Source organism: Plectropomus leopardus, chromosome 5 (assembly GCF_026936395.1).
Source record: "Plectropomus leopardus strain MGB_pleo_1.0 chromosome 5, ASM2693639v1, whole genome shotgun sequence".
Taxonomy (NCBI): Eukaryota; Metazoa; Chordata; class Actinopteri; order Perciformes; family Serranidae; genus Plectropomus; species Plectropomus leopardus.
In genome coordinates, this window is record NC_142180.1 from 15,149,502 (window position 1) to 15,167,567 (window position 18,066).

At 37.4% G+C, this 18,066-nt stretch overlaps 2 protein-coding genes across 3 annotated transcripts in view; one reads left to right on the forward strand and one right to left on the reverse strand.

The window, feature by feature from the left end:
- The first annotated feature begins 4,265 nt into the window (after positions 1-4,265).
- On the forward strand, positions 4,266-13,473 carry LOC121964943 (receptor-type tyrosine-protein phosphatase C-like). 2 transcript variants are annotated; one of them, XM_088077580.1, is made up of 15 exons: positions 4,266-4,375; positions 5,518-5,589; positions 6,120-6,425; positions 7,744-7,773; positions 8,151-8,408; positions 8,512-8,748; positions 8,837-8,953; positions 9,290-9,418; positions 9,549-9,698; positions 9,918-10,064; positions 11,418-11,626; positions 11,732-11,792; positions 11,935-12,034; positions 12,743-12,777; positions 13,072-13,473. In XM_088077580.1, the coding sequence occupies exons 1-15, from the start codon at positions 4,312-4,314 to the stop codon at positions 13,107-13,109; spliced, it is 1,953 nt and encodes a 650-aa protein (XP_087933706.1). In that variant the 5' UTR covers positions 4,266-4,311; the 3' UTR covers positions 13,110-13,473. The 2 variants fall into 2 exon arrangements, with proteins under 2 accessions (XP_087933706.1, XP_087933707.1); XM_088077581.1 differs by lacking the exon at positions 6,120-6,425 and having other exon boundaries at positions 4,271-4,375.
- Positions 13,474-14,365: 892 nt separating this feature from the next.
- The window catches only part of nek7 (NIMA-related kinase 7), a 70,359-nt gene continuing 66,658 nt past the window's right edge, over positions 14,366-18,066 (reverse strand). Inside the window, exon 10 of the mRNA XM_042515112.2 lies at positions 14,366-17,936. Coding sequence (XP_042371046.1) covers positions 17,826-17,936 — 111 coding nt within the window. The 3' untranslated portion in view covers positions 14,366-17,825. The remainder of the gene's footprint in view (positions 17,937-18,066) is intronic.

Below are 18,066 nucleotides of genomic sequence, written 5' to 3' on the forward strand. Positions count from 1 at the left end.
AGAAAGACAAAAACCTTAGCTTCCTCTTGCAAAAATAATGACTGCTCTAGCTATTGTGGTTCTTATTTTAGATGTATTTAAACAGGATCATGCAAACACTGATCTCCTGAACAAAAGGTAAAGTCATTTTAAACTTCCATTATTTTTGTGTTGTTAAAAACAGATATGTTCACATATTATCATACTTGCACATTAGAAAGTAAACATATTTGTCTTAGTGTTTGGGACCATTATATTTCTTCTTTCAATATGTACAAATACACAGAAACACACATAAAACCACCAACCACGCCATCTTTCTCTATTTACAGGCAGCAGTCTGGTCACCACAGAGAGGAGGAGGTGCTGTGACCAAAGTTTCACATAGGAAGCAAAAACCAGCAGTGTGTGTGTGTGTGTGTGTGTGTGTGTGTGTGTGTGTGTGTGTGTGTGTGTGTGTGTGTGTGTGCGTGTGTGTGCGTGTGTTTGTGTGTGCGTACGTGCGCGTGCACATGTGTGTTAGGGAGGGCTGTCTACATCTGACACACCCCCGGCCACCTGTAAAGTGTCTCTGAGGATCAGGTTTCTTTTGAACACATTTAAGACAGCATTTGTTTCCAATAGTTTACAGTTTGTGAAAACGCCTGTTCCGGAAGGCTGGAGTGATGCATCCGAGTTTAGTTTTGCAGGACGGCGTTTTATAAACCTCCCGTAGGGCTGCTGGACGGACGAGGGAGATGCAGTGCGTGCCTTTTAAGAGCCCCTGACGGGTTTAGTGAGCCACTTGGCTTTTTATTTTGGCTCAGCTCACTGCAGGCTGCTTGTACTTTACTGTGCCCCCTCTGTGCTGGCCTGGTGGTTGCAGATTAAGGACATGCAGAGCAAGAGTCACTCATTACACCAGCATACACACGCTTATTATGTGTGGTGTTTACTGTGTGTGTGTGTGTGTGTGTGTGTGTGTGTGTGTGTGTGTGTGTGTGCCTGCTTCCACATATGTTAGTGTGTCAGGAACAGTGCTGATGAGTGACGCCAGTTGCGGCCTGCTGGGTGCAGCTTCCAACTGATAAATGACTGCAGGGACCGTCTTTCTTTACCTGAACCTCTCAACAATTTCCCTGGAGAGCAGCTGCTGACAAATATTCTAACCTGAAAACCGAGCAGGCCTACAAGACAACCGTTTCATTCTAAATATGAGTTTAACCTGTTTAAAGTTACTCAAGTTCAAACAATAGCAGCTTTCAAATGATGAACAGGACTGTGCTGCTGTTCCCGCTTGTGTTTGGAGACTGTCCCTGGTGAATCTTCTCTCCCAGCAAACTAATATGTTTGAAGCTCAGGCTGCCATTGCCAAGCCTGCGCCACAAGCTATTTCAAATGTGCAAAAAATATTGATATTTCAGGCTTCTAAAAACAAAACAAGCAAAAAAAAGAAGAAAAAATTCTAAGTCAATGTCCTCTGGAACGGCCCCATTTTTTCTGCCTCAGAACACTCAGAGATCACCTGGGACAAATGATTATTCTGCTCTTTCTTCCATGCTCTTTCTTAAATATACACATAAACACACATACACCATGCTTATAAAGTACCCTGAAAATCATGATTCTATTTAAAGACTGAGAGCAGGCCTTCCTCATTTTTTTTTTGTACTCTTGTTCTCAAGAAGTTAAGAGCGCCTGCAAATTCACACAGAGGTAGACTCTTCCTGCAGCATAATTCAGTTTCAAATCTGGACTTGCAAGAATATAAGTTGGTTAACTAAATTATGTATACAAAACTTCATAACTGCAGTTTTTTCCATGGGCTTGTCTCATTTTTTTCATAATTTTAGCATAAATATATATTTAATTATATAAACATAAGGTTAGATAAATCTGTAAAAGCAAAGGTTTGGGACTCAGGCATGTTTATCTTTGTATAAGTATGTGATGGCACATGAAATAGGCTATATTCAGTTATGTTTTCTTAATTTCCAGCTCCATTAAATAGCTTCAAACACAAGCACCATTGGCAAAAATGATTTAGGTGTATACATTTAAAAAAGCTCTATTCTACTACAAAGCATATTTATATATTTCAAAAGGACTCACCAGTAAAAAGAAAACTGCAGTGAAGACTTTTCACCACAAGATGGACTGCATGGATTTGGGATGTTTGGCAAATAGCAGTAATAAACTGCATGCTCCCCAACTTAAAAAAAAAAAAAAAAGAAAAAAAAAAACTTTTCTTTTTTTAACTGTTACACACAAAATGCAAGCTAGTTTCTGGCAACATATAAATATCTCTATACTCTAAAGCGGGCGAGTCCATGAGGGTGGGGCTACAGATGCTGGGAAGCGCCAAACAACCGGTGTATTAATTCCAGATATTTACTTTTGTTTGTTTTCACTATGTTCGGGGCTCCATGGGAGCAATTTTTGCTGTGATGAAACTGAACAGCAGTCCCTGTGGAGTTCATTACAGGGAAAAAGCCAGTGCCCACCCCCACTGCTCCCTGGCCAAGAGGGATTTGAAGGACCCAGAGGGATGGGTTAGTTTGGTTGGGTGGAGTAGGGAGGGGGACTTACAGAATGGGATGAGGGTGTGGAGGGGGGGTGACTCAAGGGAGGCAAGAAGGAAGGAGACCATAAACACTCAGCTAATGACCTCAAACACAATAACATCACAACAGAAGAAGAGGCGTTACACAGCTGCACAGTGTTGGCCATACAGTAAGCTTGCCAATACAGGGCCACAGCTCAACCTGCAGTGTCAAATTGCATTTAAAATTTTGTTAACAAGATTGTGTATCCAAGTAATGCCATTTGAAATAATGTCTTTTACAATCCCCTTGGTTTTGGAAAACTACTTTAAAGCTGGGGTAGGCAGTTTCATTTTGGCATCATAGAGTTAATAGCCCACAATAAACTTTAAGCATATTGTAGTTCAAGTTGAATGAAGCCACTTTTACAGAGAGATCATGCTATACAGGGCCACAAAGAAGTCCCCTCTTTACACTTCCCTTGTGTTTTTACACAGAACCAAAGGACAGCAGCCTACACACAGCAATACACTGCATTGTGTCATCTTGCATCCTGCATGACGTTTAACACGCGAGTGTCAGCCTCTAGCGTGATATATAAAATATGTGCCGGCAAGGTTTTCTAAACAATAACAAAGGCACAACATGTCATTGACAATTATTTGGAGGCTGATCTCATCCTCTGCTTGGAGGGTAAGGAGCTCCAGAATCTCATTGTTTTCCCAGTTTGCGGACATTTACAGCCTCTGTTCTTCTTCTTTGAATTAGCTGCTATGCTATAAGCTGCTTTTTAAAATTCTAACGGTGGGTCGCACATATAAACCCGTCAAAACGTCACCCCTGTGCTTCTCATGGTCACATCTCTCCAGCTTTACATTTTACACAGGGCTCGTTACGGTGCTGTTACTACCTCCGTTCTCAGCTCAGAGGCGAGACAACTCTGTCCACCCTTTCCGCAATCTCACGTCATATACAGAACAGCAAAGTGGCATAACGGCGTGATATCCCCACCTCAAACAGACAGTGTAAATGAGGCTTGAGACAACACGAGACTTCTGCCCCTCCTCATGGCTCTGTTTACAGGCCTTAGAAAATCAAGCCTGTGAAGAGAGACTTTGGCCAATCATAGGTCATTTCAGTGAGAGTGCATTCCAATTGGCTATTCTACTGGTGCAGATGAGTGTGCACAACTTTTCGGTGAAAGCCTGATTCAGTTGTGGAGAATCCTGCAGAGTTACTATTCCAGAATTGACAACAACTGCTTACACTGCAAAGCAACCCAAAAAGGAAGAGGGACTTTTCAAAAAGACAGTTTTACAGAGTCTGACAATGAACAAAATAAAATGTGTCAGTATCTACAAAGTGATTCAGTTATGGAGCGTAAATGTTGCTAATACTTTAGTCATCTGCTATCGGGAGCAAATCCTCAGGGCTTCAAGTTGTAGCATGTAGCTAACTTTAGCCAGAGCCTGAAATGACCAAAAAATAGAAAAAACATGTCAAATACATTAGCCTGTACTTATTAAGATAGTGACTAATATAACAGAGATATCAAAAGAAACAAATACTGAGAAAAGAGATGCAAAATTCAAAGAATAGTGGATTTCCTGTCTGCAGAACCAGAGGTGAGGTTTATTGAGACATACTGTATGGAACTTAAAACATAGACACTTCGTTTTCAGCATATAGCAGTAGGTGAAAAAAACCCACAATTTCCTCTTCCTTTTAATGTGACTGCTGGTCTGGCTATCTGATTATTCTGTGAGTTGATTTAACTGTTGTGTGGCAGTGCACAACCTAACTCCTGGATATGGCAGGTCTCTGTTGTCTCGAGATCCTGCTACTCTGGGCTTGGATCATCGTTATGGCCAGCTGTAAGTAACCACCTTCAACGTAAATGTAAAAGAAGTTCCTAATCGGATAACTGTTCTTGTTGTTGTAGCATATGGTTGGGAAGCACAATTTTCAGGCACTTTATACTTTGCATTTTTTAAAATTGAAAATGTAAGAACATTATTTTATATCAGTTGTATTTTCAGTCTATTGTTTAATCGACTGAGTGGATTTTGGTATCCACAAAAAATTTCCAATCCTGGTTAAAATCCAAAATTAGACAGAGAAAACATCCAAACCCCATACAGAGAATTATACATGTAGATTATACTGTTAAACTGTGAATATATTAACTATGACTATACTATATACTATACTCTCACCTCTACGATAATTAAATATTTAATATGTTTGGGGAAACGTGACTTGCGAGACAGTTTTGTCTATGACCTCAACAGTTATTATTGAGCAAAGTTTCATACTTTTGTTAAGTGATCTTGTTGTTAATCCATTTTTTTGTATGGCTGCTGGGAGAGGTTTGCCACCAGGGCTTTAAGTCAGATATCCCTGACTTTTTAGGAAAAAGATCTTGTTTCTGTGTTAAAATGTGAATACTTTTTCCGGATAGGGGTTTCTGACAGAATGAACCAGTTTTAATTATTTACAATTATTTAGATGTTGTTTTTATCTTTCTTAGCCAAAAGCAAAAAAAGGGGTGGCAGCTTTTTCTGTAACCGACTGTGTGAAATGAGCAAATAATATAGGCTAATATCGATTGCCGGCCCCCAAATTGAATCAGTTAAAATTGTATTGTTGCAGACTGTGATATCTGCAAAATATCATATCGTTGTCCAAAGAATCAATATAATATCATATTGTGATAAAACGGGTGATTTACACCACTACCCTTCATTGTGTTAACCTCTGCATGATCATTTGATGAAGATCTGGTCATTGCTGCACTTGATGCAGAACAAGCGTTTGACCAGGTTGAGTGAACTTATCTTTTTGGTGTACTTAACAAATTGAAATTAGCTGAAAATTTTGTCAGATATATCAAATTACTCTGTAAAAGTCAGAGAGCCAGAATTTTGACAAACCAAACAATATTCCCTGAATGTAAGAGTATTTCAAAGTTTTACAATCATACATTAATATTTTGTTGTTTCGCTCTCTAATCCAGTCTGCTCTCCAGCCTCAACACCATGGATGTATTATAAGGAAGTCACAACACAAGCCCCCTCATCTGTAAAGTGTGAGTATTAACTTTTTTTAAATTCAGTTCAGTTCAATTTTATTTATAAAGTCTACTATCACAAATCACCAAAGAAAACATACTATTATACTGTTTTCTATTTCTGCCAATATATCCCCCTAAATCCTACACACTGGATGATTAAAGTTAGCCACCTTTAATTTACCTTTTTAGTGTTTTTCCAAAGGAAGACAGCATAAAGTCCAAAAACAGGAAGTATTTGAACTCACAGCTACACTGTTTCCACTGTTGTATCTGTAAAGACCTACTGACACGTCATACTGCCGCTTCACCTCTAAACATACATTTGCTCTTGCGTAGTGCTACTATGTTTTTTTATCACATCTTCTTTTCTAATTAAAACAAATGTGTGGTGAGAGTAATGAGAGGAATGACTGATGAGTAGCAACGTCATCTCTGTAACAAGAGGAAACAGAAGTTATGTGTGTTACATGAAGCACCTTTTAAGGCAGTCGGAACTCGCAATGTGATTTTGTGCTTGGCCTGATTTTTGTTTCCTTGGAACGCAGATATTTCAACTCCCTTACCTCCACGCACTGCCACAAATTCCAATTTACCTCCAGGAACTGGTTTATCTGTCACCACCTCAACTCCACGCACCATGACAGTCGCCACTGTCATGCCTTCAGACAGGCCAACAACTCCACGCACCATGACAGTCGCCACTGTCATGCCTTCAGACAGGCCAACAACTCCACGCACCATGACAGTCGCCACTGTCAAGCCTTCAGACACCCAAAAAACTACCCACAAACTTCCACTCACTTCACCATCAAACTCCCCAATTACAGCACTCAGTTCAACTACCATATCTGGTAATGTATTCAGCTGCAGTTTATGTTTCATGTGTGTGTGTGTGTGTGTGTGTGTGTGTGGGGGGTCTATTATCACAAATCAAAATTTGCCTCAGAGGACTTTACAGCATACGACATCCTTACACTGCAAAGCAACCCAAAAAGGAAGAGGGACTTTTCAAAAAGACAGTTTTACAGAGTCTGACAATGAACAAAATAAAATGTGTCAGTATCTACAAAGTGATTCAGTTATGGAGAGTAAATGTTGCTAATACTTTAGTCATCTGCTATCGGGAGCAAATCCTCAGGGCTTCAAGTTGTAGCATGTAGCTAACTTTAGCCAGAGCCTGAAATGACCAAAAAATAGAAAAAACATGTCAAATACATTAGCCTGTACTTATTAAGATAGTGACTAATATAACAGAGATATCAAAAGAAACAAATACTGAGAAAAGAGATGCGAAATTCAAAGAAAAGTGGATTTCCTGTCTGCAGAACCAGAGGTGAGGTTTATTGAGACATACTGTATGGAACTTAAAACATAGACACTTTGTTTTCAGCATATAGCAATAGGTGAAAAAAACCCACAATTTCCTCTTCCTTTTAATATGACTGCTGATCTGGCTATCTGATTATTCTGTGAGTTGAGATGCTAAGGGTGCTGCAGAATCCGCTTTTGACAAGGAATGCATCAACACTGTATATAGCTGGCTATTTTACGGTAACTAATGGGCCATCTGTACATTTGTTTTACATTTTGAAGCAAACCACGGCTATTTAAAATTTTACCTCACTATGTAGTGGATATGTTGAAACTACTTGTATATGTATCAAAAATGCTGTGTTTACCGTGGTTACGTTTAGGCACAAAATCACTTGTTATTGCTAGAAAAGTAAGTGTTATGGCCTAAAATACCCCCCTTTGTGGCAAAATCACAGCTGGACATGCCACCAATGTCTTGCTAAAAACCACCCGCTTATGGTAACACGGTACGTGCTGTACATGCAGCTGATGTGACGCTAAAAAACAACATGCTTCGTTGTTTGTTGGTGTCAAACAATGGTCAGCAGCTGGCAGCCGTAAGTGCATGCACATACACAGACATGCACACACCTTTACTGTGCAGCAGCCCTTAACAAAAATGACTTCCCAAGCGCATGTTGGCCTGGATTTTGAATATTGGTCACCTGATATCACAACATAAATTCAACCAAATATCAATGTGTAGCAATGTCTGGTGCCAGCTTGGTTGCTATGGAAAATTATTTCAAAGTTTTATAATCATATATTAATAATTTGTTGTTTCCTTTTCTAATCCAATTTGAATCTGCTCTCCAGCCTCAACACAAGGTCCCTCATCTGGAAAGTGTGAGTATTTAACTTTTTTTTTAAAATTAGTTCAGTTCAATTTTATTTATAAAGTCTATTATCACAAATCAAAATTTGCCTCAGAGGACTTTACAGCATACGACATCCCTCTGTCTCATGGACCCTCAGAGTGACTAAGGAAAAACTCCTTCAAAAAAAAAACCTTTAACAATATAATACATGTCACCTTTACATGTGTGTTAATTATTTTGGTTTCCAGTATTTTTCTCCGTCTATTAAGGTAATTTATACAGTGAATGTATACAGTGTTTGGATTCTCAGCAGCACATTCAGTGTCTGCATGAACAAACTGTCTGAGATTTAAAGGTGGTTTATATTTAATATGAGATTGTAAAACTGTTGATTTCATTTTGCAGGTTCTTACACTGTCACACCCATGGGGACTGGCTTCGGGATTAAGATGATAAACTTTACTGATGGCAACTACAGCATAAAGTACAACGAAAAGGGACAAAGCAAACCAACCCCGCAGAGCTTCAGTGGAAGCTCTTATGAGATTAAACACCTGAAGCCGTGCACTGAATATGAGCTTAGTGTTGCGTTTATTAACACTACTAACAACGAGGCGTCTTGTATTAGTAGCGCTGAGAGTAAATATAGGACAACTGGAATAAGTGAGTAATAATCATTCACACTGTTCATTTCCATCTGACTATCTTTTAATTTAAGAAATGAGACAGACTGATTCATGCATTTCATTTCACTTGTGTATTTCAGGTGAAGGTGACATTACAGAAGTTGACTGCATGCGTGGATATGTTTGTTACCAGAGTGATTGGGACATCAGCTCTTCCCTGTCAATATCTAATAATATCTCAGCTGAACCTTGTAAAAGTGACAAGAAGAAAGTCTGCTTTAAACCTGGTTACAACGACATTTGCACGACTTTGACTGCAACCTTCACTTCAGAAAACTGTGCTGATCCATTTAGCGTCTCCAGTAAAATCACTGTTGGTATGTACAGTCCTTGTGCAGTTTGAATTGAATGTGGTGTAGACCTTATTTCATCATGTTTAATTTATGTGCTGTTTTCTTTATTCAGCAAAGTTTTTAAATCCAAGCGAAATACCTCAGACAGCTCCAACTGGACTTCCTTCAAAAATACAAAGACAATTACCGCCAAAGTGCAGCGATCTCACTATTGATTACACCTGTCGGGGTAAGTGGAAAGACTAGAAGTAAAGAGACTTTGTCTGTTAACAACATTATGAATGAATCTTCATGGAAATTGATGGAGGCAGTGTGTCACATTACATTCTCACACGGCAGTAAAACAAAAATCACACTGAAAATCATTTCAATTTGAAACTGAATCTGAATTATCTTTTGGTGTGAGAGGAAGTCGAAGTATTTCTTTGTGTATTTTGTGAATCAGTTCTGAATATAGTATTTAATTGTTTAATGTGAATGTGTCCACATTTGAATCTAAGTGCTTATTTTGCACTAACATACAAACTGTTGAAGAAATGCTGTCATCCTTGTGTCTCCTCAAAAGCTGAACTCAGTAACACCAAGAATGACACCAAGCTGGAGCCCTTCACAAAATACAACTGTACGGGTCAGATCAAGAAAAACGATGTCCTCATTAATCTCAACACCAGTATCGAGGTCGAGATTAACTGTGGTATGTTGGTAATCATTGTAGCTCAGTGCATTGATAAGAACAAAACGCCTGTATCCTCAGATAATCATGGAGAAAAGAGCAGCTTCAGATGCTCAGCTCAGTGTTACAGATGTCTGATGTGTTTCAACAGATTTTGAAATAAATATCAACGCGACTCCAACCAACACCTCCATTAATCTGACATGGACCAACAGCAGCAAGAACTGTCCAGGTCTTTCTGAACTTCCACAGTTTTCATATGACTGCAGTTGTTCACACAAATCCACACACAAACGCGCTGGTAAGTAAATGCAATTACATCAAATCTCTCATTTTACAGACTTTACAGGACTGCACTTTTGAAAGTCTGTGGGGATTTGTTTACTGGTCAGTTTATCTAAAGAGTGAAATGTAAATACATATAAATATACTATACCAACAAAACAGTTGTATATTCCTGTTATTTAGTCTTTGTTGTTATTTGGTCAAACACAACACAGTTAATGAAACTATTTTACAGGTTCAGCTACCAGTACTCCAACAGGAGGAAGCTGTCACATTAAAGGACTGAAACCGTACATCGACTATAGTTGTGAAGTCCAACCAAAATACAACAACAAGAACGTTGGCTTAAAATATTCAGTTCCACAAAAGACTGAACCTGGAAGTAAGTGTCCAAAACTGTATCATTTGGAGAAGGTTATAGTCAACAACTGTAAGAAACAAAAAAATGGACTATTTGTCTTTGACATTTATTTTGCATGTTGTTGAATATCCAGTAAAGATAATTCTGTGACATTAAAAGTAAATATCTTTTTGAAAGACTGTCTTTAGATCACACAGCATTAAAACTGTATATGAGAAAACTCATGGGACACACTTTGACTCTTAAAGATCTTATAAGAAATAAAGTACTTTAATGACTATTTTAATTTGGAATATCAACACAAGATTTAGTATTATCAATTATTTTTTTCAAATATTATTTAAGCTAATTACAATAGTTAAAATTCTTAGTCAAATGCATTCCATTAATATCATTATATTATATAATCAAGTGATTTAACTGAGTCTTTTTCCTGTAATTCCCTGTTATTAATACCAATATACACTGTGTGTTTAAGACATGATAATATGCAGCACATTGTAACTCCAAAAGTGAAGTACAGTGCTTATTTTCAGTGTTATTCTCTATGAAATCTAACCACAACGCTGCCAAAAGTCAGTTCTGACCTCCTCATTTATTACAGGTGGTGAAAGTCCAGAGTCATAATAGACTTCAGTGTTAAATTGTAATGTATTAGTACAATGATAATTGTGTTTTTTAAAAAACAAAACATTTATGTTGTTTAGTTGAATTTATATTCCTTTTAAAGATATGTGTTTTTGGGCTTTTTCAATGCCTTTAATTCATAGGACAGATATAGCGTGAAAGGGGGAGAGAGAAGGGATGACATGCAGCAAAGGGCTGAAATCGGATTCGAACCTGCGCCGCTGCGGCGAGGACACAGCCTCTGTACATGGGGTGCCTGCTCTACCAACTGAACCACCAGGCGCCCCAAATTTATATTCACTTTAAATGCTGTTTTTAGACGATTAAGTGAAAAAGCAATCTTTAATTCAAGTTGAACAAGTTTTTTAAAAAGTGCTTGGCTTCCTATCATATGCCGTGCCATGATTCATTTCCTGCTCTATGTCTACAGTTACTATTTCGTGATGGCGTTATTCTAAAAACAACTCTGTTTAATGTAAACATATTAGGTCCAATCTACCAACCAATCGCTCTCATAACATCACAGCTGTGTGGGGAAAAATGGAATAAGTAAAAAGTTGAATTTCCTATTGAATTTCTAATTTTAAGTTTTTTTCATTTGCGTTATAATAAATTGCTTTGTTCACACTTATGATGCTAATCGTGTAAAAACTGCTGTTAGAGCAAACTCAAATACCACCTTAGCCATGAGTAAACGTATTGTTGTATCTGAAGGAAAGTGTGGTGTCTTTTTTCTTTGTTTTACAGAACCAGATGATGTTATTAATCTGAAAGGGATTATTATAGACAATAATGTCATTAGAGTAACCTGTACTCAAAAAGAGTTTAATGGACCTGACGGGAAAATCCAAGCAAGACTTTATTATAATGGTAAACCTCAGGAGAATATGCCTGAACAAGGCACATGCAATTTTGAATTTAAAGACCTGAGCTACTTAACAACATATGAAGTGGAGGTTTGTATAATCCTAATTTTCTTCTTTCACAAAATCATTTCAGATTTATTCTCATATTACTTTGAATGCTGTGATTCCTGATGAAGGGATGTTCTGTGCTTACAGGTGATTGCTTACAACGGACATTTTATCAGCAACCCGAAGAGAATAACTGTTGTCACTTCATGTACGTGCTGTTTGATTAATGCAGCTAAGTCATTTAACACATTTTGCTTTGACCAACACTACAGATAAGTTTTTTTATTTCATTGTTTCTTAAAAATAAATACCACCACTCTGATATTCTTGTTATTACCATCATTTTACAGACAATGACAAAGCTCTCATTGGTTGTCTGGTCGTCATCATCACATTTTTGGCCTTTGCTGTTGCGGTCTACACGATCTACAGGCGTAGGAACTCCAGAAAGTAAACTTCTCGCTCTTTTTACTAACATAATGTCACCTGACTTACTCCTTTATTACTGTCATTATTACTATGGCCACAATTTTATGGGCTGAACTAACAAGATGTAGTATGCCACTTCTGACCCTAATATCTAATATCTTTGAGGCTGATAAACACTGATGACGCCCATTTGATACAGTGATCACACTGAAATCAAAATCAAACCCTGAAAAGTGTAGGGTTTGCTTGGTAGCTTCTAATGTATGCACATGCTACTTTTATGTTAAAAAATATATTTAAAAAAACTATAACACTGAATACAGGTTTGCCCTGCTCTACGGGTTTGGTGAAGGTGAAGTTTCCCTTTATTTTCAATGTCCACTGTCTCAATTGGCAGTGACATGATGGATAACTTTTGCACTGTGATCTGTTAGGCTTTAGCATCTAACTATCTTTATCTTTTTAACCTAAACCTAAACCAAAATTTGATAATATTTCTTCAGGGTGTTCATTTAGTTACAGTGTGGGCTCCATCCAAGGACTGAGAGCTTCACGGACAATCACAAAAGAGCAGGGCTGTAATCTTCAGTTGTTTAATCGCATTAGTAAGAAAGAGGTGAAAAAATCAAAAACATTGAAAGTTTGTCTTGAATACTTTTTAATACCTCAATATTATATACAGCATATAAATTCTGTTTAATACAGCCAATCTCTTTTTTTCCTCCTCAGTGGTGTGAATGAAGATGTGATGCTTGAATCAGCAAGTGAGTAGACTTTGTTTTTAATAGTCTTTGAGTAAGTAACAAACAATAATCATATTCAGCAGCTACAAATGATCAATTATATTATAGCTGTTAACTTATTACATCATCTGATTTAATGCAATGCTTCTATTCAGAATTCTGTTTTAAAGCAGGACAGTAGGCTATTTCTGCTCATAACAAGTTGGAGGTTAAAGCAACTTGAACAAAATTTGTTTGTAATATTTCACAATAAAGCGCACTGCATTGTTTGATGACTACCCAACAAATAGCACTATATTTTGTTTCTGTCTGTAGTTTATGTTAATGTGCCTCGATATGAAGGGCGCCCTTAAGACCTGCTGAAGAAGAAAGGTCCGATGGAGCAACCAAACCATTACTACTTATGTGACACGATTCTATAAAGAAGCACTCTCTTTACGCTGGCAAAAGCACGATAAAGAGAAGATAACATTGATAATGCCTTGCTTGAAAGAGGTCCAACATTTTTTTAAAGCAGTTATTTTTGATCATCGTATGAAAACCTCTGGGTCTATGGATGGCTGTGGATAAACAGTTTACCAAACAGTATAATCTTTACACTTTGTTAAATCACATTTGTAAATGTAACAGTGTAATGTATCAGAACAATGACCATTGTATCAGACCAGCTTATGCTTTGTACTTATTAATCAAAAATTAAAAACTATTTCACTTTCACCTAAGTTTTTTCTGTGTAGTCACAATGCGCCAAACTGGGAGGCTAAGACATGAAGCAAAGAACTGTAGTTCATCAGCAGAAATAAATGATTATAGCCCGGTCCAAAAAAAACCCCATTTTGGTCTCTATAGCCAATTTTGCTGTTCATGACAACTGTATGGGGGTGAATGTTTACACAACTCACTAGTTCACATTCTATTAGTGCTTAAACTTATGCACAATTAAGGGAGTGACAGTTTTGAGTGACAGGCTGTCTGCTAAGCATCACCTTTGGCTCACAGTCAGATCCACCCCTCACTCTTCCCCTCTCTTTAGAACAAGAGACCATAAACCAATGATGGCTAATCTAATATATTTATACAATCTATGGTAGCCACTAAAATCTAATTTATGTTCAGATGGTCTTCCATCACTAGAAAATACTGCATATTACATAAACTTTATGACCAACATAAAAGTCACTGCAGGATGTAATTATTGGAAACCAGACAAAAACGATGATTTTTGGTCAGTGTGAGATTATCTTTATCACAGTTTGTAACAGACAAAAATTGAAGTTTTAAGAGTAAACTTACCATTTAGAAGCTGTCATTTGCTAGTTTTTCTTCAAAGTGAAAAATCTAAAGTCTTGCAGTAAAGTCAGAGTAAACTGCCCTTTCACAGTGAGCACTGCTCACCAGGCCTTCAAAGTTTAGTCCTTCCATACAAATGACCCAATTGGTCCATAGCTACAGGTGTGTTGCCGCGATTGGCCAGGCTCGGTTCAGCGTTGCACCAACGTTACAGCAGGTCCTGTTTCAGTAGTGTTTTATGTCTTGGCAACCAGGTGATGAGATGTGAAACTCATGAATACCTGGTAAGAGCTCCAAGCACGCAATCTACTGTCCAAAAGGAATTTCAAAGCTTTATTACATTTAGTAAGCATACAAGGTGTTTGTGATGAGGGTCTTTAACTTGACATGAAATGTTCAGAAACAGCCAAACTATCAAAACAATAAATATTAATTGCAATAATTTGCTTTCTGGAAAACCCCAGGACTCTTCCATACCACCTTCAGAGGGCCCATGGAAAAGTAAACTGAGCCATGAGTAAAAGGCGGTGACACAGGAGAGCACATGTTCAGTAAAAACAAAAATTATCCTTAACAAGAAATGGCCATAATCCTTAAAGTGACTTTACTTAACAATCCCACCCCCGAAAAAACAAAACAAAAAAACACACCATGATCTCCATTTCTGTGTGTTCAAGCTACAGTAGGTATATATTCTGTAAAAAAGCAAACTTTTTGTCATATTTGCTGAGTTGTCACTATATCCTGACAGCAGTGCATGAGACAGATAATCTGCTTGCACCTGAACTAAAATAAACAATCAGAGAAAACGTCAATCTTCTTCTGTGAAAGTCAATGCAAGTTTTCCTCCATCAGTCTTCTTCTGTTTACTTGTCTTTACCATGTACACTGTTGTTGGCAGCACAGTGTGATTTGCATACATTAGAAACTCCTCCTGGCTATGATTGGTTGTTTTTGTTCAGATGTAGCGGATTCTTGCAAATGCCATAAGGAGCACTAGAAGCAGCAGAGGTACCATGTTTTTGCATAAATCTTCCATTTCATGTACCGCTGAGAGGTTATAGTGTAGGTTTCAGCAAATATGACAAAGTTTATTTTTTTTTATAAAAGTTACTCACTGAACATTAACAGAAAACGTTATCATTACTGCACAGATTTTTTTGAAGGCAACGAAACTTAACTGTGCAACACGTATTGCATGTTGTTAACTAACAAGGTGACAAATAAAAGCAAGATACATCCGTTGGGTTCAAAATCTATTACATCTTTTCAAGAGTTACTACCATCATCATCATCATCATCATCAGTAAAAATGCACTGTATCTGTCAAGCCAATACAAAAAGCCTCAGCATTTTTTCGTATTTTGCTGTTAAAAAACAACCAATTTCTTAAGGGAGTTCTGTACAAAATAAAAGTTAAAAATCTAAAACGTGCTTTAAATACTAAACGTTTTTGTGCTATACAGATGCTCTTGTTGAGAGAACGAAAGCATAGAGCACTAACAGCAATGTATGTGAAGAGGATGAAAATTTGAGATAAATGAAATGGAAAAAAAGTTTTACTGCAATAGGGGTGAAAACAAGGTGTACAACTGCAAACAAAAATTGCAAACACTGTATTTGCAAGGTCTTAGACAAATACTATCAACACACTATCAAAATATTCTGTTAACCAAGACAAAATAACTTACATTTTCTTGCAGCTATAAGCTTTGATTTTGTATTACATGTTTATAGTATTACATGTCAATTAAAAAAAACAAACATGAAAAGCATGGGCATACATGTACAATAATTTCAATGAGCGGTTACCAGGCTATTTGATACTGTTAAAAGAGAACTCATAAGACACTGAAATAAAGTGTTATCCATCATTGTTTACTTACTATACCTTTTATGTGGTATCATTGTCATGTAAACCAGTGGTAGTCAGTGCTGGTCATTTGTGACCCACTGGTGTAAACGTTTTCACTGTAAAAAAAAAAACAAAAAAAAAAAACACATATACCACTGTTTCCTTCCTCCAAATGAATAAAGGGTCACTAAAACCCTACAGTATTAAATCTATAGGAACTTCTTCACTATGTACAGTAAAACAAGATGAGTCCCATTGGTGCTTGTTTCTTTTTCTTTTCAGTACAATTCTTTGATATACTTCCCATAAAAGATACCTTAACATATATATAAACTGCTCTCTCTATGTGTGACTTTTCTTTGGTTTCTCAACTGAGGACATAAGTTAAGTAGGCACGCTGTGATTTACTCATGACATGGACGGCTACACAAGGCAAGGATCTGCTATCTCTTCAACATACGTGTTACTTAACAAGACAACTACACTGCAAACTTACACAGCAACATTTACAATCACAACATTTTTCCACAACCTATCTGGTGGGTCAAATGCAGCCACTGGAACATGATGGAGAACTATGTGTTTCGACTTTGATTTTTCTTTATGTCTTCATTGGGTTTTTTTCAATACCTTGCTGAAGTTGAACCAAGGAGTAAATCTTTTGGTGTCAGTGACAAAGGTAAACAGCAAACGTAAAACTGCTTTTCTTGCAACTTCTCCCGCTCTTTCTAAGCTGTCAAAACAGAGACATTCTGAATTTTTCAAAGACAATACATTGGTGTCAAAATGACTTACATTCAAAGTGTTGTGGAGACATTTGCCCATGTTCTCCCCCCAGCACGTTTCTACTCTACCCTCTAAATGATCCTTCCTTTCCTAATACATTCATTAGACATGATCACCCTGCCAGCCTCCAATACCAGGGTAAAAAGTGCAACACAACAACGCTTCAACTATCAAAACACTCAGTTATGTCTCTCAGTTTTGCTGGCATTGAAGGAAAAACTCATCACTCCAATTTGACTATTGTTCTCAGAGGTTCCATAGTCTCATTTACTGACCACACATCCCATGAGTGAGACTGCAACTGTTATTATCATTATCGATTAAACTACTAATTATTTTCACAATACATCTTTTAGTTTTTTAGTTTATGAAGTGTAAAAAGAAAAAGTAAAAATGCTCATCCCAATTCTTGGAGACCAAATCTTAGACATGCTTCTTTTGTCCAACCAACAGTCCCAAACCCATAGGAAAACAGCAAATCCCTCTATTAAAATAAGCTGGAACCAGCATAAGTTTGGCATTTTTACTTGAAAAAAAAAGATTAATCAATTATCCAATAGTTGACAATTTATCTTCGATTGATCTATGAAAAAAGCAGTCGTTGCAGCTGTACTCATGAGATGAACTATATATATATATATATGAAGAATCATCCTGATGATAGGTAACAAGTAACACTCAACACCTTTTTTTTCTTTTTTTTTACTAATTTTCCAGTATATCTGCTGTAAATAGCCAGTGCGCATGGCAGCTGCTGAAGAACGGCTTTACTTCACTACATGAAAATACAGAGGACGTACTTTTTAAAGACCGCAAATAACACATCAGTGGGTTACCATACACTGATATTCAGTGCTGTACCATTATTGAAGTCTAAGAAATGGGAGGTCCATCTAACAAAAAAAGTCTAATCTCTATAAACTTTGTCCTAGGGTAGGAAAGGTTTGGGTGTCAGTCATGTTATAGACTGTACCATCACCTTTAAAATAAATCTCTTACAAGTACTACTTATCACAAGAAGCTAAACTCTGGAGTTAGTTATTGTATAAAAGCTGACAGATGTGTACGAGTCCAGCATGAAAAAGCGAGGAGGGAAGTGGGAAGGAGTTCTGCAAGATATATGTGTGTAACTCTGGGCTTAGCTGCCCTGTGTCAGGCTCTGCATGTGTTTGGCAATGTCGTACACGTAGGTGATGTCCGGCCTCTTCTCCGGGTCGGGGTTGATGCACATATCTACCAAGTTCCTCAGCTGGTGAAAGGGAAACAGGGGGTTGTTGGTTGGGAGGTAAAGAGAGAAATATTACAGTCAATGACAACTGAAGTGAGACTGATGTGTAAAAGAGCAGCTCCAGAAATGAACAAACCCCTGCTAACAGAGA

Coding starts and splice junctions, on each gene's coding strand:
- LOC121964943 (XM_088077580.1), top strand. CDS start 4,312: ATGGCAGGTCTCTGTTGTCTCGAGATCCTGCTACTCTGGGCTTGGATC. Junction 8,749..8,836: donor CTCCAGTAAAATCACTGTTG/GTATGTACAGTC, acceptor TTCTTTATTCAG/CAAAGTTTTTAAATCCAAGC. Junction 8,954..9,289: donor TATTGATTACACCTGTCGGG/GTAAGTGGAAAG, acceptor TCTCCTCAAAAG/CTGAACTCAGTAACACCAAG.